Source organism: Salminus brasiliensis, chromosome 12, assembly GCF_030463535.1.
Source record: "Salminus brasiliensis chromosome 12, fSalBra1.hap2, whole genome shotgun sequence".
Classification (NCBI taxonomy): domain Eukaryota; kingdom Metazoa; phylum Chordata; class Actinopteri; order Characiformes; family Bryconidae; genus Salminus; species Salminus brasiliensis.
The window spans coordinates 35,085,070-35,113,020 of record NC_132889.1 but is presented as its reverse complement, the minus strand read 5'-3'; the positions used below and the strand labels follow the sequence as shown (position 1 = coordinate 35,113,020).

At 42.9% G+C, this 27,951-nt stretch overlaps 2 protein-coding genes across 3 annotated transcripts in view; both read left to right on the top strand.

Annotated features, from left to right (window-relative positions):
* The window catches only part of limd2 (LIM domain containing 2), a 30,677-nt gene extending 6,673 nt beyond the window's left edge, over nucleotides 1-24,004 (top strand). The window contains exons 2-4 of one of the 2 annotated variants that reach the window (XM_072694056.1): nucleotides 14,612-14,656; nucleotides 15,718-15,854; nucleotides 16,863-24,004. In XM_072694056.1, coding sequence (XP_072550157.1) covers nucleotides 14,612-14,656; nucleotides 15,718-15,854; nucleotides 16,863-17,022 — 342 coding nt within the window. In that variant the 3' untranslated portion in view covers nucleotides 17,023-24,004. The remainder of the gene's footprint in view (nucleotides 1-14,611; nucleotides 14,657-15,717; nucleotides 15,855-16,862) is intronic. The other variant, XM_072694057.1, reaches the window with a different exon arrangement.
* A 2,896-nt stretch (nucleotides 24,005-26,900) lies between these two features.
* The window catches only part of map3k3 (mitogen-activated protein kinase kinase kinase 3), a 38,203-nt gene continuing 37,152 nt past the window's right edge, over nucleotides 26,901-27,951 (top strand). The window contains exon 1 of the mRNA XM_072693281.1: nucleotides 26,901-27,951. The gene's annotated coding sequence lies outside the window, so the exon portion shown is untranslated.

The following is a 27,951-nucleotide window of genomic DNA, read 5'->3' as shown; positions in this document are numbered from 1 at the left end:
TAATAGAAACACCTACCTTTTGGTCTTGCTCACTGGCCACTTTATTAGAAACGCCTGTCTTTTGGTCCTGCTCACTGGCCACTTTATCAGAAACCCCTTCCTTGTGGCTTCTCACTGGCCACTTTAATAGAAACACCTACCTTGTACCTCTGCTCACTGGCCACTTTAATAGAAACACCTACCTTTTGGTCTTGCTCACTGGCCACTTTATTAGAAACGCCTGTCTTTTGGTCCTGCTCACTGGCCACTTTATTAGAAACGCCTACCTCAAGGTTAATTCGCTGGCCATTTAGTTAGAAACCCCTACCTTGTAGTTGCTCACTGGCCACTTTAATAGAAACCCCTTCCTTGTACCTCTGCTCACTGGCCACTTTATTAGAAACATCTACTATAGGATTCTGTCACTGATCATTTTGTTAGAAACCACTTCCTTGTGGTCCTACTCACTGGCCACTTTATTACGAACACCCACCTCGGTCTACTACCTCAAACACCAGTCAAGAGCAGCTCTGTGGTCAGAAACCAACCATTGCTAAAGAGTTAGAAGAAGGCTGACCCAAGCTAATCAACAGATGGGCGACAGTCTCCGACTCTACACCAGCAAGGTGGAGCCACAAGAAAGGGGTTTCTGATAAAATGGCCAGTGAGTTTCTGCCTGGGCTCTGTTACGTAAGCTGTGGCTTTCTCTCTTCTGACTATTCTTAGAGCCCCATACTAATGAAATTATGCCAGCTAGGACTCTGGGACAGCCTGTGCAGGCTGATAATGGCATCATCTTTTTTTTTTTTTCCTGCTGAAAATCCCCTTATATGGAGGGAGAGAGCGAGAGGAGACACACTAGCGTTGTACATATGCCTAAATGGAAAGTTCCATTAAAACCCAGCTAGGCCTGCAGCTAAGTGGCTGCCACCATGCCCTGGCTTTGGATTGGTTTAGGTGTCCTCTTCAAAATGCCGGCGTCTCTGAGGGAAAAGAAACATTAGGTCTTTACAGACACAACCGTCTGTGCTGGTGCTGATCATCACGCCTGGATTTCTCTTCTGAGTATAATTACACTAATTAATCATAACATTTGACTATCTGGTTCCAGTGGCACCGGTCATCGAATGGGCTCTACATCTGATATAAGGACAAAAGTATTGGGACGCCTTCTCATTCCTTGTTTCTTCCAAATTCATTGACCCCAAAAAGAGTTAATCCTGCTTTTGTTGGCGCAACTGTCTCTACTGTCCAGAGAGGAAGGCTTTCTACTAGATTTTGAAGGAGCATTGCGCTGAGGATTTGATTGTATTCAGCGACTTTAGTGAGCTTTAGTGAGGTCAGGATGTTGGATGATCAGCCCCCCAAGTTCTCCCTTCAAACGTATTGGATGGCGCATCATCCATCTTTCCAGAGAACACAGTAGCTCCACTGCACTACAGCTCAGTGTTTGGGGGGGGGGGTGAAGGGGGCTTTATAAGGGGGCTCCAGCCCACACCTGGCATTGGGCATGTGTCAATAGGTTCATGCTTCTGCTCCAAATAGTCCTATTCCATTGGCTGTGCTTCTTGACAAGCATTCTCACATCTGTGTCTGCAGTGGGTGCAAAGTATCTGAATGCGTTCATTAGAAGGGGTGTCCACAAATATTTGGACATTGTGGATTAGGCAGCGAGCGAACCGTCTAAGCAGTGGGTTGGTTTAAAGGTGATGTGTTGGCGACTGGGTCTGAGCAGCTCCAAAACATCAGGCAGGTCTTGTAGGGTGTTTCCAGTATGCCGTGGTTAGTACCTACTAAAAGTGATCCAAGGACTATAATTCAATCAGGCCGTCTATAGTGGCCTGCCCTGCACCCTTGGAGGTCTTGTGGAGTCCAGGCCTCGACTGGTTGGAGCTGTTTTGATGGCACAAGGAAATCTACGTGATATTAGGCTGGTGGTTTTAATGTTCTGGCTGATTGTGACCATCTGGCCAAGTGAAATGGAACAGGTTCAGCTGCTTGGATATGGAAATGAGCATTGTTCTCCAAACCGTTTGTCTGGACAGGACAAAAGGTGTGCTGTGCAGAGGTGCGGGTTTGCTTGCACCAGCAAAAAAAACAAAAAACATGCCTAGTGGCTCAAGATGTTGCCCAACTCTGGTATGGTGACATGCAACTTATCTGATGTTCTTCCAAAGGTTCTGATTAATTTAGGAGACTTCCAGATGTTTGCTGCGTCTTCTGAGCATGAAGTTGGTGCCTTTGTCGTCTTCACATCACTACTACTTCAGGTGGTCCATCAGTAGCTATAGTGCTGGAGATCCTCTCAAGGTTATCTTGATAATCCAAGAATCTGAAGGAACCTCTGTGTCTTAATGGACTTTGGATGTAGCCTGCACAGTAAACCGTGTGTTTAAGGCCATGGTGGTTCTGGTCAGCTTGTGTATTCGCTGTGAAGTTCCATGTAAGCCATCCAAAGCAGAAGATACTTGTTGCTTCAGGTCTGTGGTGTTGCACATAGGCTGCGATTGTGTAACGTGCGCCTCTCTCCACGATAACATCAGAAGCATGCAGGCTTCTGCCGGCGGTGTTGCTGCACGCCGTGTGCTGAATGCCTGGCGTTCCTCTCTTGAGTTTCCTCACTGCGTTTCAACACGTCCGAACCGTGATTGACCAATAGAGGGGGGGGGCGGGGTTTGTGTTTATTTCTTCTCTGGTTTTGTTTGGCCCCCCCCCAAATTCCACAGGTGTATCTGCCCCAGGCAATGATCCCCTTCCTCTAAGGAAGGCTCCATGGCTTGAAGTGTGAGGTAGTTCAGGGAAGAGATGGTATTAATAAAAATGCTCAAAAGCCCAAAACCTAGACTGCCTAGTCTAGACTAGCATATTACTGCTGTCCAGTGAAAAACATGTATCTCCATTTATGTTTTTTTTTTTGTTTGTTTGTTTGTTTTGTCCATGGTTGGAACCATGTATCTGCTTCTGGACACTGTGTACATAATTCGGGATTAATGAACCAATAGAAATGCTCTAAATTACAGAGGGGGAAAAAAACCCCTCTGATTTTACATTGAATTCAATTAATATTTTTGTCGTCTCCTGTAAAATCGTCTGATCTCCAAATTGGCGACATCTGATCAAAGGGGTGGGCGGTAAGGCAAAAATATCATATTTTACAGACATTTTGGTTTATATATGCAAGCAAGTTAGAATAGAATTTTTAATGTTTATTTACTTCATTTTACCTCTGTTTCATTTCATGTAATATGAAAACTGGTGGTGATTTTCACAATACTCACATTTTCATGCAGTGACCCGGTGTAGACGTGGTCTAGGTAATCCGTCTTGGGAACGACGCCTGCTGCGTAGTGTGATACCGTCCAGGCCTTTAGGTTGTGCGTTGCTTTTGAGGCTCATCTGGTCTCCAGTGTAGTGGGTCAGATGTAGGCTATAGGCTAAATCAAGCTTACCGATGTGGTGGCGAAGGGGAAATCTTGCACTCTTCAGGTTTCCATAGTTACAGACATGTTCTCTCGACTAATGAGAAGGAGGCTCTCCAGCCAACGCTGGTTCTTTTTAGGCTCCCTCACGAGCCGTAGAGGCTGCTGCATTTCTTCATCGCTACTTTGAGTTTCACATCCTTGTGGTGTGCTTGTTCCAGTGTGAGGTTCGGTGGCTTGACTGTGTACACAAACACACACAGATGAATGCTAATGTACACATGAGCATGTGCTGAAGCGCATTACTTCATTAGACCGGTCACTTTTCGCTCATTTCAGAGCTTATGTAGGCTGTGGTGTCCATGCTCATATTTGTTCTGGACTTGTCCTGCACTCTCCACCATAAGATTTAACCTGTTTTCCCTGCCTTGTCTGTGCCGACTAAGTGCCCTGCTTTTACAGAGCTGGAGCTGGAGCCGGCTACTGGCCTTTTAATTAGAAACGGACTGCGTTAGCTCTGTAAGGTGACCAACAAAGAATGGCAAGTCTGGTACAGAGAAACTGACTCCTGAAGCACCAGGTTTATTATTAATGTTCTCCGGAAATCTGCAGTGAAACTATAGAGGGCTCCGTTCATAGTGCTGTGATGCGAAATGCTCCATCGGTGGTGCAGGTGAATGTGACGTCTGAAGAGTTTAATGGTTGTGAATGGTAGTTCTAGTGCCAGATGGTTATGGGTACACGAACTGCCTGAGGTATTGTTTTATGCTAGTTTATCAATTAATATTTTAGACTAAAGCATTGTTTGTGGTGCTTTTTAAAATATATATATTTATTTATTTTAATTTAGTAGCTTGGGGGGGGGGGTCGTCTCCAAACAAAACATATTATTTCAGATCGCTATTTAACCATCATCATTACGAACAAAGCTCAGAAGGCACGTTTAGGTTCACTGGTAAATAAATTGGCTAGATTTGTGTTGGCAGCGTTATATGGTTATGATTCCTGCTTGAGGTTTGACTTGGGATTTGTAATATGGATAAAGGGGAGGGGGCAGGCCCTAGTTTAGTTTAGTTTTGTCCATAGGCCTGAGCACTTAGCAGTTGTGACAACGGACCATGAACATGGTGTGCTTCTAGATCCTTATCAAGCCAGTATCAGTATCGTGGTGGTTGCTGTGTTCAGCCTGCAGCAACATTAGAAGTGTAAAGCAGTTGGTGGTTGAGGTTGGCTTAACCCAGCGAAGTGCTGCACTGATGGAGGGAAGTGTTTGTCTTTTCTTCCTGTTGTGTTTCACTGGGCGAGTTTTGGTGTCTAACAGGAAGCATCACTTGGACTGTTCGATATTTTACATATCTCAGCAAATCAGTCAATTTATCTGCTTCTGTAAAGTGTAGTGGCCTGAACACGAGCCCTATTTAAACACCAGTTCGGCTGAAGGAACGAACGCCTACCCTTCTCAACTTCATGAGAAGTTGCTGGATCTGAGGTCGGGTTTTTGGACATGTATGAGGTTTCAGTGTGAGATTGTCCCCAGAACAGGAACTGGGAGGCGTATACATTGGACCGTATCAGTCTGTGGTGTCACAGATGCACAAAGCTGTTTTCACACAGGCCACATGTTCTTGATCTGTTCGACTGCATCACAGTATGCCTTCCTATACACAGCAAGCTTATTGTATATGTTCTTGGTATTTAATAAAGGCATCTATTTTTATACTAGTTACACAATAATCCACCATAACTTTAATACCACTGACCGATGAAGTGAAGAACATAATGATTATCTGTTCCCAAATATCATCGGTCAATGGACAGGCTCTAGACATTAGGCAGCAGGTGAACCGTCAGTTCTTGAAGTTGCCCTGTTGCAGGTAGGAAAAATGGCACTCTGACAAGAAGCTGATTGTAATCATCTCCAAAACATCTGCAGGCTTTTTTTGGGGGGTTGCTGGGATGCATTGGCCAGTTGAACCAGCACTGAACTATTGAACCGGCAATAGGAACATGGGCAAGCCCGAGGCTTGTTGATGCGATCCATGGAGGCCCCACCTCACAACTTGCAGGACTGGTGATGTCCTGGTGGCAGATACTACAGGGTCCCTCCAGAGCTCTTGTGGTGAACATGCCTCCACAGACCAGAGCTGCTTTGGGGATACGACGTGGGCCTACACCCGATTAGGCCGGTGTGGTGTGGGTGAGGCAGTCTCTCTGTTGTTCTCTGAGCAGTTGGTCGTCTTCAGGAGCAGCGATTGTGGAGAACCCTCAGTTTAGCTGCAGTTACTACAGATCCATTTATCTACCTTAGGCTCTTCTTTTGTTCCTGGATTGTCTTGACTTCTGTCTAGCACACTGGTCAGGGGGAGGGCGGTGACCCCATTGATCTTCTCCTGGTCACCCTTGAACCCCTCTACTGTTGTCCAGCTTGTCTGGACTCACAAGAACCCTTGGGGAACGGTTGATGGGATGATTTTTTTTATTTATTTTTTTTGTGCGTGTAGAGCTAATGAGATTAAGCCTCGCAGCGGAGTGACTGGAGGAGTGATGGAGAGTGATTGAGAGACCTGGATAGAGGGGGAGTGAGTGGGAGAGGCGGGAGAACCCAAGCATCTGATGCTCTGATGCTCTCTGGCTTATAGCACCTAGTTAACTGCTAGATCACTTTACAGTGTGACCTTCTGCTTGGCCTGACGCTGGCTCAGTTATGCTCCGTCTCGCCGCAGTGGTGCGTTTTGAATCTAGGCATCAGATGATGAGCTGAGTCTGGGTCTGGGGGTGTTCTAGATACAGTGAATTTTGATCAGGCCATTTCCGTTCACTGTAATCATGTCTGCGCAGTGCTCCAGTGAACAAAATGGTAACTTCTTCAGTTCTAGATGGTGCTCCATCATAAGGATCCACGATGACTGACTGACTGGCTGACTTTTTCCAGCGTGGGATCGGTCTCCTCTGACCGCGTTTTGAAAAATGTGTTCAGACAGGAAGAGCACCGCTCGCTGCCTCTGAAACCACAGGTCAGAGATGATGCTGTCACAGGCTCGTAACCATGGCGAGAGCCTGCTGTGAAAGTGAGTGAAGGCGAGAAGCTCATGCTAAATTTGGTGTTGCGCCTGTTTGCATCCAAACCGACCTTAAAATAGATCCGCTGTCAAAAAGCGAAACTTGGGCGCTGCGAGTGGAGCGGCCAGATAGAGAGCAGGGGCTCCCTCTCAAAGCAGCAGCAGCAGCAGCTCTGCCGGCTGTTTCCCGGACACTCTGGCCTGGGTTCGGTTTTAGCACAGTCACCCTTTTCTCACGGAAATGCTGCGTTCACATGCTCTCTGTGACAGGCACAGCGTTGGAGGAACTGCTCATCAGATGTCGAGATCTGTGACCGCTTGTGTGAAAGTGAATGTTGGCCTCAGCTCGTCCCTTTATCTGAGTAAAAGCACTTTTTTTTTTTTTTTTTTATTATTATTTTGTGGGGGGGGGTGGGTGGGTGCTTTTTAAGGTCAATTCGAGATTCATGACCATTGCTAAAAATAGACTGCGCTGTAAAACACTTCAGAGCACCTCTCAGTTTGGTAAAACAGGGCCTGTATTCCACGTTTTCCTTTATTTTTGGTTTCCTTTAGTGCAGCATGGCTTTATTTTCTTGTGTTTGTTTATTTATGTATTGGGTTTGTCCTAAACCTTTTATGCTGACCCTCTTTTCTCTTCCGAAACCTGGCAAGTGCGCCCCCTAGAGGTTGGCAGTTCAGTTCTGCCGCTATAATGCCACCTCAACTGATTATGAGGTGGCATTAGAAAGGATTTTCCCCCTATTATGTTGGGTTGGGTGGTGTCTTTTTTTTGTCATTTTTTTTATTTATTTATTTTTTTATAAATATGACTGCCCAGTGTGGAAGGTGCACGTGAACATCCCCTCAAGTCGGAATTTCTAGTTGGGAGTTTCCGAGATCATTTAGATACCGGAGTTTGAGTTTTGAACTTGTGACTCCTCTCCCCCGGGCCATAATGGTAGCGTGTTAGACCACCGAGGCACTCGGAGCCCGAATGTACAAAGATTTTATTTCATTATTTATTATATATTAATTATTTAATTTCTGTTGGGCCGTTAATATTATATTATATATTTTTTATTATTTATTATATCTGAATTAAATTTGAATTTGGCATCTTTATAACTTTAATGGTGCAAATGGGGAAGAACTGAGTAATTTTACTGTTCATGTAATCTATGATGCCACCGTTATACAGGACCTTTGCAGCTCAGGCAACCGTTTGAATGGTTTTAAGGGGTTCCTGCATGTTCTGGAAGGACTGGTGTTGTCAGTCGCACAGATCTCACATCTCAAAACTACTTAACTTTCAGTGGACGTCAATGTAAACAATCTAATTCCAGGTCATTTTGGAGCATTTCTATCGGCCTCTTCAGCAGGACCTTTTCACACCATGGCGAGAGCGCCCAGCTCATCGTGTCAAATCGACAGGATGAATAGACCAGCTTTCTGCTTAGTGGAAGATGATTCGGTTCTGAAGGACCCTTCAAACTCCCACCGATAAGGGTTGTACTGTTTCCGCAGAGCTTTCTGCCGGCAGCTGCTGCAGCATGCTGATCTACACACTGCACCCTCTTTAGTGCATCCATCCATGCGTAGAGTTTCCTGTGATGCGATCTGTGTTGCTGGTCATGTGATTGAGTTGGGGGGGGGGGTCCGTCTCCAGAGACGGCAGATGGGAGCCGTTGTCATAAAGTGCAGTGCAGGAAGATTGATGTGTCATTGGGACTTCCTGAAACAGCCTTGACGGTTGGGCAGCAGTGTATGTGTGTGTATGTGTGTATGTGGTTTGCCTTATGTACAAATAAGGCAAAAAGGGACAGATGGCACCAGACGAAACAGAGCACTCGATTTCTGTTTGTTCACGTCTCTCTCACGCTCGCTCTCTGTCCTAATCCAGTTTCGTCATTGTTTGAATGCTTATGGAACAACTTCGTATTTTTATTTATTTATTTTTGAGGTTTTGACCCATTAAAACCCTCTTGTTGTTTTTCCAGTCTCCTTTTTTTTTAATTTTATTTATTTGCAGTGGAATGACTGTACAAAGCAGTACCCTGTACAGGCCTGTGGGCCCCTGTAGGCCTTTTAAATGAGTAGTTGTCTGGTTTTTAAGTGTCAGAAAGCACATTAGCACGTCCGTTTGGCTTTGTACACACACATCAGATTTGTTTGGGACATAATGCTCACATTTGACCATTAAAATGAACAAAATCTGCCCTCGTTAGGTGAGTACCCTCCTGCCCGTGCTCAGCACATTTGATAAATTGCTGGGGTTGATAACCCAGAGTGTGTAGAGGCAGGGCTTGGTGAGGAGCATGCAGGAGGTGTCTATGCAGCAACATGTGGGGGCTGCATGAGCCCCTGCAAGTCCTTACAGGCAGGTCTGTTCACTTGGTGGCCGTATTTGCGACGCCGCCAGGCAGTTATTTCCAGTCACACAAAATCTGGAGCCCATCTCTGTGAAGGGAGACGGATTGCCGTTTAAATCACTTCTGAAATCTGAAAAAGGCTGATTGGCTGTTTATGTTGAGGGGCGGGACTTCATATCATATTTTAACCAGTGACCGGTCTCCTCATTTCTAACACCTCACACACAGACAGTACCTCTAGGGTGTGTCCCTCTACTTACAGGTAAACTTTCCAGGACGGGGAGAGAAGCCGTGAGACAGAACTGCAGCCGAAGCATCATCCTCTTCTCCGCTTTAGCTGTAGATTGATTTTGTCTTTAAGGTCCCTGTAAAGAAAATACTGCCGATAGAATAGGACTCTCTGGAGCAGATAACCAGGAACCTATTGGCACCATGCTGCTGCCTAATGCCAGGCGTGGGCTAGAGGGGTATAAAGCCCCCCAGCATTGAGCTGTGGAGCAGTGGAAGAACTGTGTTCTCTGGAATGATGGATGGTGCTCCATGCAGTCGGGGTGGTGATCATTCAGCATCCTGACCTCAGTAATGCTTTTGTCGCTGAATGCAATCAGCATTGCTCCATTGCTCCCCCAAAATTTTGTAGAAAACCTTCTTCTCTGGACAGTAGAGACAGTTACTCCAACACATGCAGGATAAACACTTTTTAATGGCCTTGATTTCAGGAGAAACGACAATAAATGGGCATGTGTCCAAATACTTTTGTCCATGTATATAATATGTTAGCACGGTCACTTAAACGTTCTGCTCTTCTGGATTCAAATAAATCAGTCAGTCTGAAATGTCGATGCCGAGATGCTGTGTGGTTTAATTAAAAATAAATGAACTAAAAATCGGTTCTGATGATCGTTCACACTTTCTTACTGCCGGAATTCGCTCTGAGCTTGGTGAGAACCCTGCAGTGTGAGCTGTAGGCCTTATTTGTAAAGGCTACTGCCAGGAAGTCAACCCCCGGCCTTACCGCAGACGCTACAGCCCCATCACGTGCATTTGCACTTTAGAGGTGTGTGTGTGTGTGTGTGTGTGTGTGTGTGTGTGTGTGTGTGTGTGTGTGTAAGTGAGGGCAGAGTGCAGAAGTTCTACTCTGCGTTAAATCAGTTTCAGTAAGTCACTTTGAGGAAGAAAACCTGTGAGTAGCAGGTTCTCTTTGGTGAGAAGGGGAAAAGGAAGTGGGTTGAGGCGTGTTGTTGTGCAGCAGCTGAAGGCAGTAGTGCTGGGTAGGGCTGTGAATAACGGCCGTTTCTGTGATCAAGTACCTGTCTGCTATTATTAGGTTCTTTGACTAATCACACCTTTATGTTGGAGCCAGCATCATTCAGTTCATTCAGCCTGTGCAGAAAGCTGGTCTATGGCGCACAGTGAAGCCCTCTGTAGATCCTGGGGTGTATTGCCTGCACTGTCTCTCATGCAAATACAAAGGCAGTGGCAGAGTTGAGTCTTGCCCTAAGGGTTCTTATGGTGTAGTGAGGTGGGCTTGCCCAGCCAGGGAATCGTACACTAATCTGCCCCACTTTGCTACACACTATGCTACACCAATCACTCTTGACCTGTGTATTGGCAAGAATCTGGCTTATATGAGATGTATGATGCAATTATTAACCCCAATACTGGATACTGGGGTTACAATACTGTGTGTGTGAATATATGTATATATGTGTGTGTGATTAATTTTATATATATATATATATATATATATATATATATATATATATATATATATATATATATATTTATTTATTTATTTATTTATTTATTTATTTATTTATATTTATTTATTTATTATAATTCAATTCATCAGTGCATATGCACGTGATGGGGCTGTAGCGTCTGCGGTAAGGCCGGGGGTTGACTTCCTGGCAGTAGCCTTTACAAATAAGGCCTACAGCTCACACTGCAGGGTTCTCACCAAGCTCAGAGCGAATTCCGGCAGTAAGAAAGTGTGAACGATCATCAGAACCGATTTTAAGTTCATTTATTTTTAATTAAACCACACAGCATCTCGGCATCGACATTTCAGACTGACTGATTTATTTGAATCCAGAAGAGCAGAACGTGGTCCTAGTTCCACTAATCAGAGGGACGGTCTGGCCTTCTGTCACTGTCTGTTTTAAGGGGATGGTACTTGAAAAAATAAATAAATAAATAAAATGAACATATAGTAAACCTGGCCAGATTTTGTTGGTTAGAGGTCCTGGCATGTCTGTTTTTTGATTAATTATGAGTGGGTTACTTGCCCAGCCCTAATTTAAAGTACTAAGCTGGAGGGCTTGGTTCAACCATGGTAGTTGGTAAGGGTGAACTGCTGGATTTCGGCAGGATGAACCTTTCCTTAAGGGCATAAGCAGCTTTCTTAGTAACTGCTGGTTCACTGTGGGGAAACGAGAGCGTGCGGACTCTTTTAACACCACTGCAGAATGTAAGTCTGGGCCGTTTCCTTTTAAAACCAAGAAGTGTTCGTCTGTGAAAGTCTGTGGTAGTGCAGATAAAGTGACTGTCAGTCAGGGCGAGTAGGAAACCGGCTTCAGGGCATGTTTCTTTTTAATGCTTTGTGACGGTGCGTAAACAACACTGAAGACTTTCAGTTTCCCACCAGTCACCCAGTAACCGTTTCTACAGAACTGGCCCAAAAATGGTGGTCTCATCAAAAGATTTGAACTTGCACTAGGTTTGTTATTTAACCTTGTTGGAAGAGGCACTCCGATTTATTTATTTATTTTTCGCATTCCCGTCTTCTATATATTGTATCTAGCCCCGCCCCTCTTCTCATCGTTACCAGATGTTCATTGTTTTTTTTTTTAAGCTATTTATCAGACTATAAACATCAGTAGCGACAGATTCTTAAAAACTACTGTTCAGATCCTTTCCTGTACTGAAACAGTGATTTATACTCAACATCTGCTGCTCTTCATCTAATTAAACCAGTCTAATTACACTGTTAGTAATGAAACCTGCAGCTGATCAGTGTTTATTAAGCACTGGCAATATCCTCAATATGCTTAGAAAAGCATATTTTATCACAATACGATAAAATATCGGCATATTGCCCAGCTCTTGTTGGATCTTCTAATGAATGCATTCAGTGACTTTCTAGTTTAAAGCCCTCTGAGATCTTTAAGACCTAAAGAAAAGATGCCGCCACAGCTGTGAAGAACTAGGTGTTTTAGGAGATTGGGTATTGGGGGAGGGAAGGTCCTGTATTCTGGACTAGTACAGGTTTCTGTGCAGTTTAACGTGGAGTTTATGGGAGCCGTGTAGCTCAAACTTGCGGAGTACACCTGATATTTGGGCTTCGATCGAGGTCCGATCAAGTTCTCACTACAAAGGAACTGCTCCAGAGTTTGTCTGGGGACCAAACTGAGACCACATCTTCTCAAAGGTCTGTGCGATTGCTTTCGTGTTCACCGGTGTGATTTACTGTATTCATACCTGCCCAAATGAAGTCCGGTTTAACCAATAGTGCCCCATAATACTATGAAGTGTACAAGCAGTGCACCCTAACTGCCACGAAATACCCATAATCCATTGCGTTGCATGGTTCGAAGATTTGCATGCAGCTTCTCTGAGGAGAATCGGTCACTACCTTGACGAGAAATTATCCCAGTCGGAGTGCTCTGTACAGAAATCAGGATTTTCAGGATTTCGCTTGTAGGGATGGTGAACAGGGCTCAGTTTTGGACACCATGATGATCTCTCAGTGGGACGTTCCTGTGCAAGCTGAAGCAGGCTCTGGATTTAGCGTGTGTGCTTGTTCTGAGCTACATGAAGCCAAAGATTTTGGGTGTGGCCGAGGATTCAGCCGTCCAATGACCAGTTGAAAAGATGAGGTTGGTTTCTGGGCCGGCCTGTTTGTTATTTAACCTTGCACTCATTTATTTATTTATTTATTTATTTATTTATTGCATTCCCACCTTCTATATATTGTATCCAGGTGTTCAGTATCTAGCCCCGCCCCTCTTCTCATCATTACCAGGTGTTCATTGTTCTTTGAAGCTGTTTTCATGTATGAATTCTGGAAATATCGTCTGGAGATTCGGGCCTGGGCACTTTCCACTGTTGCCCTTTCACACAGCCAGCATACAGCCGGAGACACTCTGTGTCCGAAGTGTTTTCACTACTACAGGAAGTGTTTTGCGTGGTGTTGGCAAGGGTCGGTGTAATATCTGCTGCGTATGATTTCCCCCATGCCTTTACAGATGTGTTCCTGGGCCTGTTTGGTTGCTTTTGCTGTTTGGTTCGATAAAGCAAGTCTAGCGTTTCTATCCAGACCCCTCGCACACTGTGACTGGGTGCAGGTTGACCTGAATCTGGAAGCTTAAGGTCAGGTAGGGTTGTTGGGCGGGGGGGCGGTGGATCTATCAAATAGAGCACCCCGTCCGCATGTCAGTCTGGACCCGTCTGACGTTGCTGGTCCACCACTGTCTTCTGCTGCATGGCAGATCTCTGTCTCAGTGTGTGGAGGTGTAATCCCAACACCGTCTGTGTGTGTCTGTGTGTGTCTGTGTGTGTGTGCGCTAGTAAGTCTTCTTTCCCGATGTGAGCTGGGGTGTCTGTGAGTCACTGGAGTGTTTTAAGATGGTAGTCATTGATCTATTTGAGGAGCGGATGACTTCAGGGCAAACGCTGAGCCGTCCCATGCCGCTCTCAGGAGCCCCAATCTGTGTTTAATGGAGCTCACTTCAGGGCCTCTGAGCATCCAGTGTAAACACCACTATCCCCTTGAGAGAGGTGTGTGTGTGTGTGTGTGCGCCTGCGCCTGTGTGCCTTTTTCTAAAAGTCAAGACTGTAACACCATCTCAGACACCCAGTTTCACTTCCTCACTAATAGTCTGTCAGTCATGACCTCAGGTGTCACCTTTCAGGTCCCTCCCTGACTTCTTCACTACAAGGGCTGTGTATTGGTAAGAACCTGCCCATATGATGAGCAGCACGAGACCCTTTGGTGTATTGCGATATGTGGTTTATGTATAGTGTAAAAACACACCACCATCTGAGGCATGAAGATGGTCAAAGATGGAGGAGTAAGTGGACTTTTTCTGTGGTCAGAACAGTGGGATCGGAGTACAACACTGCCCTCTAGTGGTATGGGTTTAAACACAACACTAAATGAACCACTGTCTGCCAGCATCTTTCTTTACATGTAAACTGTAAAGCTGTACTGTGTGAGAAAGTCAGTCCAGTATTGCAAATCATATCACAAACCTTTGGTGTGTGTGTGTGTGTGTGTGTGTGTGTGTGTGTGTGTGTGTGTGTGTGTGTGTGTGTGTGTACACACACTCCAGTAATAACTCTCTGGATGTCCTAGATTTTCCTAGTCCCTCCTTAATCCTTCCACCTGGGCTCTTGTTTTGGACTGGAAATGTGCGCCTGTTCTTACGTCAGGGGTGTCTGTGTGTAGCCAGATGGAGGCAGCAGGAGGGGCAAGCAAAGGGGGATAAAGAGGATGATTGAGTTTGTGAATAGACCGACGAGAAACGTGTGTGTGTGTGTGTGTGTGATGGATGAGGAATATGAGGAGAGTGACGGGATGAAAGTGGTCAGTGTATGGAGTGTGTGGGTGGAGAAGGAATGCTTTGGAGGTGGATGGAGAAAAGGGAATCAATGCATTAGTCTGTGTGCATGCGAGGGAAGGGGGGGGGGGGGTCAGTTCCTACAGGTGTATTATGGGATGGTATTATGTTAATTCATCATATTGGGTTGTCAGGGGCAACATGGCCGTTTACATCCCAGCTCACTTCTCGTTTGTTTCCAGGACAACAGAAACACCTCAGAAGAAAAGCCTGTCCAGCGCTCCAAGGTGTGTTGGAAGAAATGGAACACACACACACACGCACGCACGCACACACACACCCCAGTCACTCAGCTGGGGGTAGGAAATTCTGGTTAAATCAGTATCAGTACTGGAGCATCGCTTCCTATATTTGCCTACACACTGATTTATATATTAAACTATATGGACAAAAGTAAAGGGACACCTGCGAATTCATTGTTTCCTCTAACTGCCCTATGGCCCAGTGCTTGGGTGCTTTTGACCCCTCTAGCCCACGCCCGGCATTGGGCATGGTGCCATTAGGTTCACGTTTATCTGCTCCAGAGGGTCCAATTTCTTCCTGCTAGCTAGAACCAGTTCATCCAGAGCTGGGAGGGTGAAGGTTAGGTCTCACAAAGCCCAGACCTATAAAACACGGCACCCCTGGAACTCCACATGCTTAGAGGTGGGGTCATCCTACTCCCCCAGAGGGAATGAGACCATGTATGATGTATGTTCTCTGGGATTCCTGGCCACGGATGGCTGTGGCATTACTGGGGATCAAACCCCAAGACCAGCGCTTAGACCGTAGCCCCATTCACTGCTCAACCCTGAACCCAGTCTGAGGTCGGCCAGTGGTTTAATGAGCTGCTGAATACTTTGTTTTTATTGTCCAGCGTGTATTCAGCATGCACTCCTGTATTGTGTGTTGTATTGCACACCCCCACAATAAGCCTTTTTTCATCTGTCCATCAGTAGCTACTGCTTTCAGTGTTTTCTCTGTTCTAATTTCTGTCAGTCAGCTTGATCCTCCCCCTCCTCGTCTTCGTCCTCCTCCTCTGCTTCTTCAGAGTCTCTGAACCCATTAAATTGTTAAGCAATCAATAGTTCAGTAAGCATTAAGTTACCTACCTTTTTGAATTACTCACAGGGGTCAAATTGAATTATTCATAATGTGAACAAAATGGTCCAACACTATCTTACTGTGTGTGTGTGTGTTTGTGTGTGTGTGTTTGTGTGTGTGTGTTTGTGTGTGTGTGTTTGTGTGTGTGTGTTTGTGTGTGTGTGTGTGTGTGTGTGTGTGTGTGTGTGTGTGTGTGTGTGTGTAGTCATTCAGTTTCAAGACCCAGAATGAAACCTGTGCATCCTGTGAGAAGACTGTGTATCCGATGGAGAGACTGGTGGCCAACAACCTTATTTTCCACTCATCCTGCTTCTGCTGCAAGCACTGCAACGCCAAACTTAGGTTAGATGCACACACGCACGCACACACACACACACACACACACACACACACACACACACACTCCCAGTTTGCATGGAAACACCTCTCTGACATGTCCTTACCCGCTCTCAAACATGCAGGCAAATGCCTAGCACCAATCAGCACTTCTTCCATAGCTCTCAGTCGTGGACAAACACCACACCCCCTGCCCCACTGGCCTCTCGCAGGGTTTCTAATACAAATCCACTAGTTTTCTGTGTCTGTTTGCAGTGATATGTTAAATTATATAGAACAGTGGCACCCCTTAGTCCTGGAGGCCCACTCTCTGTCTTCTCTCTGCTTCAGCACACCTAAACTAAATCTGCTTAGGGAAACGATTTATACCACAAATAATTCATAGGTTTCTGCGTTAGGAGTGATGGCTGAATAATTAACCTAGGGTTTAATGCAGGTGTGCACAACTCCAGTTCTGGAGGGCTGGTCTGCAGCCAGGTTTAGTAGTTGCCCTACTCAAACACACCTGATTTCAGGTCTTAAGGTAATTACCAGGCAGATTGGGTTTGTTTAAGTTGGGCAACCACTAGACTTTGCTGGAGACAAGGCCCTCCAGGACGGGGGATGTGCACCCCTGGTTTAAGGAGTTAAAGTGGGTGTGTGGAAACAGGGAAAACTCAGAAATTGGACATATAGGGTCCATGGGTAGTGTACATATCGCCATGCCATTTTCTCCCCCTTGTTCCGGAATGGGACAAGTTGTCTCCCCCTTGTCCCACTTATTTTAAGACAGTTTACTTTATATATTTTCAATTAATTTCATATTATTAAATTCTATAACATTAAATATATTTAATTTAATTATTTGTTATTATTAATTATATTATATATTAATTTTTCTTAATTAAATATAACCATAGATTATTAAAAATATCGTAAAGGACTGAAGAAGGACTTTTGAAGCAGTCCTCTGATCAGTTCCAGACCCTCAAGGTTCTGATCCTATTCTTCTCTCTTTTCTCTCGGTCACTGCAGCCTGGGCTCCTACGCGGCTCTTTCGGGCGAGTTCTACTGCAAGCCCCACTTCCAGCAGCTCTTCAAGAGTAAAGGGAACTACGACGAGGGCTTCGGCCGCAAGCAGCATAAAGAGCTGTGGGCTTCCAAAGACGCCGAGAGCATCACCAAATCGGCCTAACGTCCACCTGCCGTCAGCACTGTTCGTCTATAGCCCATGTGTCTGACCCCTTTATGTTTGACCTGCCTGCCCTGCTCACGCATACACTCACGCATACACTCACGCATACACTCACGCATACACTCACGCATACACTCATAATAGGGCAGGCGTCTCTCCCTCTAGATTTACTGTTTTTTTAAATTTACTTTACTTTTTTTTCTCTAATTTGTCACATTTTCACCAATTTTATTTAGTTTTAGAAAATGTTTTTATTTTTTGTCTTTTTTTTTTGTGTATGTCTTGATTGACTAGCTCTTTGTGACCAAAATTCACCCTGTCTAGATCGGGGGAGATGTTATTTTTATCATCTTTTTATTGTACTGTGTTCGTTGTTCTTATTCAGCAGAACTACTAGTCCTTTTACTAGTAGATGTGTGTGTGTGGGTATGTGTGTGTGTGTGTGTGTGTGTCTGTTAAGGTAAGAAATCCAGGTCCAGACAGTAAAAATCCACCCCAGGGTTTTGTGCCCAAGCATTTGGAATGAAACCCTTGGTTAAATTTGTGCTTTTCTGGTCCGGTATGTCTGTGTATGTGAGCTCCTTCAGTGAAACAAACGCATGCATGACTGCAGAGTTTTAGACCGTACACTCAGGTAGAGGTTCGGGGGACGTTGTGCGAGAGGTTTTCTTCAGTCTTTTACAACCAGAACGAGTTGAATTCCAGATTAGTACTTTTTATTTTTTAAATAAGAACCATTGGGCCTGGCTTGAAATAGAACCACTTTAATGTTTGTTTGTTTGTTTGTTTGTTTTTAGCAGGGAATTATATCTGTGAAAGTACAGGGTTACACGGTACTGTAAATATCTCCTGAATATGCTTCACAGCATTCTCTCACACTCTCCCTCCATGTCTTTCTATCTACACTATATGTCCAAATGTTTGTGGACACCTCTCCCCTTCCAGTGCATACACACAGCTTGTCTAGTCCCTGTAGGGCAGATAATGAACATGCACCTATTGGCACCATCCCTAATGCCAGGCATGGCTAGAGGGGTATAAAGCCCCCCCCCCCACAGCATTGCACTGTGGAGTAGTGGTAGAACTGTGCTCTCTGGAATGATGGATGTTGCTCCATCCAGTACTTCTAGGATGTGTTTGGGAGCTGGGGGTGAGGTGGGGTGGTGATCGTCCAACATCCTGACCTCACTAACGCCCTGGTTGAGGAATGTGATCAAATCCTCAAAGCAACGCTCCTCCAAAATCTAGTAGAAACGCCCTTTTTTATTAGTAGTAGTATAAAAATACCCTTGATTTCAGAAAAAACAAGGAATGAGCAGGTGTCCCAATACTTTTGTCCATATGGTGTAACTCTTCAGATAGCAGCTTGGAGGGTTTTTGAAAGCATCTCTGATGATGAATAAGAGTTGAGTCATATCAGTCTGAAGGTCTTTCACAATAGCACTTGATTTGGGCGAGTTTTGGATTTCCAGGTTTCCCCTCTTGTGGGTTTCCGTGCTGTTTTCACCTAAAAATCAAACTTCCAGTTTCCCCTTTCCTCAAATGTAGACGATCGGGCGAGACCCGTCTGGCGTCTGAGGTTTGCTCATGTAGTTTGAACTCTGAATTATTAAAAATGACTTCTTACGTGTTGCATGCAAGTTTCTGTACAGTCGGTTCTTTCATGTAATGGTTACTTTCTGTTCTGGTGTAGGATCTGCTTTTCTACATGAGCTACGGTTCTGGGTTACATCAGGTTTTAGAACTTGACTCATTTACTTCACTCTAGTAGACCTGGTCATGTATACACTCTCAAAGATGACAATAAATAACAAAAAAGAAGGTGCTACAAATGGTTGTTTGGGCGATTGCTATGGAAGAAGCACATTGGGTTCCACTTTTCAGATTTTGTCTGATGTTGAGGTTCTTTACCAGTTTAAAGGTTCTTCACAAAATCACACATCTCTTGCAAACAACATGGAAAGGAGCTTCTGTATAAAACAAAGACAGATTCTTCTAAGGTGTCCCTCAAAGACCTGTTGTCCATCACAGACCCCTCACACTTGATCAGTCTCCAGGTTCTTCATACTCCAACGTTTTCCAACATGGTGGTTTGAGTGACTACTTGGAGGAACCACTTTTGGTTGCAAAGAATCGTATAGAACCCTGTATAAAGGTGAAGAACCTTTTAAACATCTTGTGGAAGCCTCCAAATGACATTAAGGTTCTTTACCAAGTTAACGGTTCTTCCCAAAAATCACACATCTGTTGCAAACATGGAAAGGTTCTGTATGGGAGGTTCTTCTATGGTATCTCTCCTGGAATAGTTTATTGCAAACATGGTTTTAGAGATATGAGGAACCTTCTTAAAGATTCTACACATGCTTCCCTGTTCTTGAGTTCTCCCACAAGAACTCATTTGAAACAGCTTGGAGAACCCTTCGGTTCTTTTCCAATTTCAGTGCTCATACATTCACACATCTCTTTACCAACACAAAAGGGGGCTTTTTTATTCTTTATGGAACCAAATGTGGTTCTTCTGGGGTATCTCTCAAAGGAAAAGAAAGAACTTGTTTAAACGCCTAAACAACGCTTTTCTTGAGGTAGAGGTTCTTCATTAGTTTAAAGGTTCCTCACAATAAAAGGTTCCTCCACACATAAAAGCCTACAAACCTAAAAGGGTTTTTTATGGAACCAAAAATGAGGGTTCTTCTGTGGTATCCATAGAAGAAAAATCTAGAACCATGTTTGTAATGGAGATGCATGAGTGTGAAGAACCTTTTAAAGGCCTCAAGAACCTGTTACTTGATGTAAAGGTTCTTCAAGCTCGCACATCTCCATCACAAACATGGCTAGGGGCCGCTTTATGAAACCAAACATGGTTCTTCTGTGGTATCCCTAGAAGAAAAATCTAGAACCATGTTGTAATGGAGATGTATGAGTGTAAAGAAGCTTTTAAAGGCCTCAAGAACCTGTTCCTTGATGTAAAGGTTCTTCACGCTCACACATCTCCATCACAAACATGGAAAGGGAGCAAAATGTGGTTCTTCTGTGGAATCCAGCAAAGAAAAGTCTAGAACCATGTTTGTAATGGAAATGCAGGATTGCGAAGAACCTTTTAAAGGCCTCAAGAACCTGTTACTTGATGTAAAGGTTCTTCATGGTCATGTCTCTCAAAAACATGGAAGGGGGAACTAAAGAAAAATCTAGCACCATGCTTGTAATGGAGATGCAGGAGTGTGAAGAACCTTTTAAAGGCCTCAAGAACCTGTTACTTAATGTAAAGGTTCTTCAAGCTCACACATCTCCATCACAAACATGGAAAGGGGAACCAAACGTGGTTCTTCTGTGGAAGCCATCAAAGAAAAATCTAGAACCATGCTTATAATGGAGATGCAGGAGTGTGAAGAACCTTTTGCTTGGTTTGAAGGTTCTTCACATCTTTATTGCAGGCATGGAGGGTTTCTTAATGGAACCAAAAGTGGCTTCTATGTCCTCACTCTCAGAACCATTTGTAGCACCTTATTTACGAGCGTTGGTCTGTAGGCCCATACGTAGCTTTACATTCCTGGTGGCTGAAACACAGAGGCAGGTGGTCTTCTGTTGATTTTTTCTGTTGAAGCATTTCTCTCTGCTGCCCCCTGGTGTACTGGTGGACAGTCTGCTTACTGTCTTGTTTTTTTTTTTTTTTTTTTTTCCCCTTCTCTACTGAAAGGTCATCTGGTCATCGTCTGAGTGCGTACCCTTCAGCGAGGGCTCGAAACAGTCGCAGGGGATAATTTGGTCTCGCAGGAACTCGAGATTGTAGTGTCACGCCATCTCCTTTTCAACCCCAGCCCTCCTCTAAACCACTTCCTGTTGTCACACATCGTTCCGCCCTGCTTCCTGTGAGCTGCTCTGTTTCTGTGTGTGTGAACAGGGTTCAGTCGGGCCCTCGCCGTTAGCTCAGGAATACGAACGGGCCGTAACGCTCAGGCCTGCAGGGCTGCTGTCCTCTAGCGTTAGTGCAGGACATACCTGCTGTGTTCAGTGGATGTCTGCCATGGAGCACCTGTCATCTTGAAATCCACAGTTTCTGGGAGTTTTGATGGAAATTTGATGTCAAATATTTTGTCAGTTAGGATTAATTTTTTAAAGAATGAATTAATTTGTATAAAGTAAAAATTAAATTGACATTCTTCTCTAAATAAACCTTTTAACCCGCTGTATTACAGTTTTAAACCAATGTTGGACGAGTCATTTCTTTCTATTTTAATTAACCTTTTTTATTTTAAACTTTCATTTAAAAGTAAAAATGAAATGTTGTTCTGTTTTGGAGTAGAAATTAAATTTGTGCAAATTTTACCAAGTTAAATATTTTAATTAGATGCTCACAATGTCAAATGTTCAATAAATCAAGCATTGACTCAGCACAGGTTCAGTTCTCAGCTACATAAATAGCTACAAAATCTTCCCTATATTTAAACGTCATAAATGGTGTCAGTGAGCCTGTGTAAGATATGTACATATACACGTTACATGTTCATTAAGAAACAATTTTTATTATTATTATTTTTTTTTTATGATAACTTTACAAAATTTCAGATTTTTTTTTTCAATGTTCTAGTTCAATGTATTACATGCACAAACCAATATTGTAATTTGGTGGAAACGGTTCAAACTTTTAATTATTTTACATTTATTTTAGTTTCAATTTACATTTAGTTTAAAATTGTGATTTTGTGTATAGATTTGATTTGCACATGTAATACAGTTCAAATCTGAACTGAAATAAAATATGATGCATTTCAGAATTTCAAAATTCAGAATTTTGAACCAGAATCTGTTCTGATTTTGGCTCATTCTAGTCAAACTCCCCCCTCTAGTGAAACTGAATAGGGGAAGGCCATCGGCTCACTTGTAAAAATGCAAAAATATGAAGCTATATGTTTTTATTTCTATTAGTTAAACGTCCGACCTCAGAAATTGTGGACTGTCCGATGAAATGGCTTTCAGTGTTTGTGTGGGTGTAAGTGAAACTGTCTGGCCAAGTGTTCTGTGACCTCCATCAGTTCAGGAGTGACCTACAGTTCTTCAGATTCAGGCGTGAGGGGGGGGGGGGGGGTTATTGTTTTTACTTCTTCTTCTTTTTATTATTATTATTATTGTTGTTATCATTTTAGTATTTCCCCCTGCTTATACACACCTACCACACCAGTTTTATTCTGGTATGTGAATGGGGAAATCGACCAACTGTGCTGGCCACTGGCCTACCAGCACTGAATCTGAAGACCCCTGACCTATACAGTCTTATAGCGTCCTCCCTCTCCAGTCATTGAGAGTATGGCTGCAGTGGCGTTCTGCAGCGGAGCATGTGTTTATAAGGCCTTCGCTCAGAACGGCTCTCCAGGCCACATCATTCAGTGCTGAAATGGAGGCTCGAACTTGGCTCCGTTTCAAGCAGCTATGAGAGTTTGCAGTGTTCGGCCTGCTCTCCTTTAACAGGAGAGTGAGAGTCTGTGGTGGTTAGATCCCCATCTGGTGTTGGGAGAAGGTGCAGCACGGTTGGCTTTAAGAAAAGACTGAAGCTGTGTTAAAGGGGTTAAAGGGGTTAAAGGGGTAGTTTGGCAAAAGATGAATTCGCACAGTTTTGCTCCTTACTTCAACCGTAGTCCTTCAGCCAAGACCTTTATGTCGGACGTTTGCTTCTGTAGGTTCGAACTGGAGGTACGAGGCTAAACTTGCTAACGTCTAATGGAAATCTATAGTCACCCAAAATCAAATGATCTTTTTGGGTGTACTTACATTATTTATAATACTTCTATCACCAAATGTTGATCCGCAATTTTATTATTTTTTTATTAATTAGACTTTTTTTGCCAGACTATTCATTTTAAAAGTACTTTCAGAAGGCACAGAGAGATCAAATGTTGTCGTTAGCAACCTGGATGCCACAGTAGCCCTTTTTGTTCTACATGTTCAAGATTACTGTGAAATTAAATGCGCTGTGAGGTTCGAATTATCATAAGCTCTCAACATGAGCCAGAACAATATTTTCTTACCTAATCTTAGAATAATAATAATAATAATAATAAATATGAATAATAAAAAAACATCCATTTCAGATCTTTACAAAAGGAGAGATTGTACAGTTTGGGTTTGTATTTGTGGCCAAAACCACTGTCTACTTTTTGGACAGTTCAGAATTATCGGTGTATTTTTCCCCTTAAATTTAATTTTTCAAAATTCATTTTTTTTTTTTGATGGTTTGTTTTTCCCACAGGCACAAAACACTGTGTTTACATCAGTAATGTACAAAACTACACCATATCCTGTCTGAAGTGTGTGTGTGTGTGTGTGTGTGTGTGTGTGTGTGTGTGTGTGTGAGAGAGAGAGAGAGAGAGACCAAATTTAGTTTTTAATGATCATCAAAAATGGGGGAAAAGGATACAAACGTGGTGTTGTCTTTGCCTGAACGTAATCGTGAAGTGTGTGTGTGTGTGTGTGTGTGTGTGTGTGTTCAGTAGTTGTATGGATTATTTAAGGTAGGACTGATTTTAATAAACCCCTTATTTTGAGAAGTAGATGACTGTCAGCCTGGGGTGAGTGAGCTGAGCGAGAGAGAGAGAGAGAGAGAGAGATGCGTGTCTAAACCAAGTGGATTATTCTCTGTGGAAACTTGATCAGTGGAGTGAATCTGGTGGCCTTAAAACAGCAGGACGTTTGGCTTTTTTAAGGTGGTGCTTTTATTTTGAATCTTTTGTCCCCAGTCTGGAATCTCTTAGTCCCTCCTTCGCAGCACTCTGTCGAACCCGGAGAACCAAAATGTGATGATGTCTTTTCCTTTCTTCCTCCAACCCACCCCTCCAACCCACCCATCCAACCCACCCCTCCAACCAGCCCTTCACCCCCAACCCTGCGGTCTTGAGTGTTCCCTTTCTGCCCCTCTCTCTTTTCTTTTTTTTCTTTTTTCATTTTTGTACTCGCTTTTGGAGAAAAGAAATAAAGAATTTGCTGGTGTTGATTCAGCCTTGTGTATTCTTTTTAAACGGCTAAACAGACATTATTTATTGACAGACATTTATTTTGTGTATTTTGTGTATTTATGTTATTTATTTTTCTTTGGAAGTTGACAGTATATGTAAAACATTTCTGTATATATATATATATATATATATATATATATATATATATCCATCTACACACTTAATTTATATATTATATATATATTACTATTATATATATATACTTTACTATTATTACTATAATATATATATATTATATATATATCTGTATATATATCTGTATGTATATATATATATATATATATATATATATATGTGTGTGTGTGTGTGTATGTGTGTGTGTGTGTGTATATATTGTCACTGTTCAAAGAAAAACCTGTGCTTTGTACACAGATTATATTTCAAGTCAGTTTGAAGCATTTCTGTTGGTCCATTCATCCAGAAGTATTCACACAGGGTACAGGGACAAAAATGGAGATCCATGTTTTTCATTGGACAGCAGTGATAGATTATATATACATTATTATTATTATACCACTTTTAGGCCCTAAATCACATTATTTAATCCTCTCTCTTAACAATAAGAGAGTTTTACTGTAGAAGCTCCAGATCTCATCAGAACAGATAAAGCAGGTGAACATAAATCCAGTAAAAAGGAGAAACAAGAGCTTCTCAATCTGAAGAAAGAAAGTAGTGAGATCTTGTCGGTGAGCTAGTCTGAAGAACAGAGCTCGGTTCCTCCAGGTTTCTCCTGGACGCCCCCCAGTCCAGCCAGCACAGCGTGGAGGATGTGTTCAACTCCATCAGCAGCAGCAGCAGCAGCAGCAGCAGCTCACCTGATTTACCATCATTAAGCCCTGATTTACCACCAAACCAGGTGTTGATCTGAGGAGAACTCTAAATAATACTAGACTCCATGAGGAGAACCCTGGAGATGTTCTAATGTTGTTGTAGCTGTTAAGGCCTTGATTAATATTCGTTTAAGCATGGCTTGGCCTTTTGACCCACAGAACTCAACAAGGGGATGTTTATGCCTAATTCCAGTGTCTATAGGTGTGTTAATTATGTTTAACCAGTGGATGGCGCTGTTGTGACGCCTTTCGTTTACCATACAGCGTCGAGATGATGCCAAATCCTTCTCGTCTGATCACTGAAAGGGGAATTCCAGCTTGTTTTCTGAAAATTGGTGCAGAATTTAGAGGTTGGGGTGTAAACAACGTCATTCTGGGTGGCTTTAGTGTGAAATGGTTCACTGTAGGGAAACCTGAACCCTTTACAGTGGTGGTTAATGACCTTATCAGGATCTAAATAAGGCCAGTTTACGTACTTTCCCAATCCACCAGTGAACCTACATGAGATATCTCTAGAGTTCTGCAATGTAATGTTGATGATAGTAAATTGCAATAATTGCAAAGCTGATTTTCTTTAAGGACTATTCTGATACACAGCACCCTGCATGTATCCCTCCACCATTAACATGTTTAAAAAAGTATATCAGTGGTTAATCAGTGTCTCTGTGTCTCTGTGTGATAATACTTTTAGCATTAAGCCACTCTGAAGGCCTTTGTTCACATCTTAATCAGTTGAGGCAGAAATAATAGCGCCCCCTTGTGGAGACACATACTAACTGTGAATGTTAGTGTGTAAGCAGCCAGCTTTCTAAAGTGCTTCACATTAAAACAAAGCTAAAATCTGTGTATCAGGCACCAGGCAGTGTATTCATAACACTTTTCTAGCTTTTAGAAGCATAAAACTCTTTAGACGTCTGGTTTTGTTCACCGCCACTGTGAACAACACAAGTCTGGCACGCGCCCCTAGAATGGTGCGATTTCACCAAACCTCTCTGAATTAGTTTGTTTATATTGTTTAAAGCCATAAATATAAGTAAAATTTCTATTTTACTTTTAAGAATTTTATTAAACTCATGCTGTCTACAGTAATGAATGATACTGGTAGTCTGAAGTACCCCTTAAAGTACCCATTTAGTCACAACATGGTTGGTTATTAATTTTTTAATAATTGTGTTACTACACTTTATTGTAAACATTAACAACAGGTTAATTAACATAATTATTCCATTATTCCATAGCAAGCCATTCAAGTACTAGAGCAAAAGATTCAGAATAGGGGGAACCGAATCTGTGGCTTGCATTATTTATTATTATTATTATTATTATTATTATTATTATTATTAATGTATTAATGTGTGTACAGTTAAAAAAAACAAATAAACAAACAAACACATTCTTCACGAGCTTGAACTGTCTGGTCTTGCTCACTGTTCAGTAACAAAGGCGCAAATCCAGTTCATTAACTGATTCTGTTTAACGAGCCGATTCTTCAGAAGTGTTCTTCCGATGCAATGATTCATTGATTCAACTCTTTTTGAATCTCCCCTGAAAATCCTGAACGGGGGCTTCACTAAGCTATTTTTTTTTATATTAAATCTATATATATATTTATGAATAATAAGAATAGTATATGTAATATAACGTGTCAGTTAGTGACGTGTGTATCATTTATGCGAATGTCATCAGTCTGTTAGATAGCTAAGGTAGTAAGGAGTAATGATATCTACAATGATAAATTAATCCAACTTGAATTCTCACTCTTTATATAGCTACACTTATTACACGCGTATTACACGCATTTACTCTCAGAAAGACTTTTTAAATATCTATTTTTATTCTTTTGAAATTAGCGATGCCTGCCAATTTGACTCACTGGAGTTGGATTCGGTCGAGGACGGTAGAAAAACATCTAGCTAGCTAAGTGAATCAAAGAGTCTGTTCTTTTGTGTTTATACTGTTTTTTAGGTTATTTTTAGTTAGATTATTATTATTATTATTATTATTATTATTATTATTATTATTTAACAGGACATCATCCGTCGCTGTCTGTGTCAATACAAATATCAACCGATGCAGCAGCGACTTGTGAATCGGTTCGTCGGAGTGCTGAAAATAACTGGTCTAAACAACCGATTCATCAAAGAGTCGAATCTGCTCGTTTAGCTGCATGAAATGGATGTAGATAGATAACTAGCTAAGTTAGTGGACAGTGTGCTGTTTCTGTGTGTTAAAACATAGAAGACGGGCTGGTTTGTGTTTTATCTGGATTTATGTTTTAAACCTCTCTGTCGTTTTTGAAGGAAGCAGACATTTGTGTTCCGGTGACGAACTGCAAGCTTTTTTTTTCAGTCAGGAAACTCGCAGCGTTAAAGATTCACTCCAGCTCTGCGGTCTATCGCTGATAAACTCGCGATGTTTAGGCTTGTGTAGCTTCAGTCGTGTGTTTTAATGTGAAATAGTCGGGTTTGCTGCGGGATACAGACACATTTAGCCGTGTAAAGCCACCAGCAGCACAGCAACGGAAAACGGATCGACCATCGAGCCTCAACCAGCGCTGGATGCAGGCGCGCGACGGTGCTGCTAGCGTAGTTAGTGAGCGAGCGAGCTGGATTATAGGCTATTCTCCCGGTTTGGGTGGAAAATATCGTCGATTTCGGTGAAATTACTCGTTTTTAAAACTCCAGAAAATATATACAAGGTTTCTTCACTTTTTTACGAGCATTTGTATCTCAGTTTAGCTCCAAAAACCCCGCTGTTTTTGCCGTTTTTCCCGCGACGGTTTAGCTAATGAAGAAGTGTGAGCGCGCGACTCTCAACGACGAGCCCCTGCAGCTGAACTGAACCGGTGCAGATTTCTGCAAACTTAGCAGGAAAGGAAGCCATCAGACTCACGGAAATCGCTTCGTCTCATTTCCCTCCCCTCCTCTCCAACTTTGCAGGCTACGGTTCAAATGGATTTCTTCACCAAAGCTTCGGATTCGGCTTTTAGCTTCATAATTCACACCTGATTTCTGTCTGCTACACGGGGGATGCCATCTACTGTCAGCACTTTCCTTCAAAGCACGGTATAAAAACGCAGAGAACCTAAATGTGAG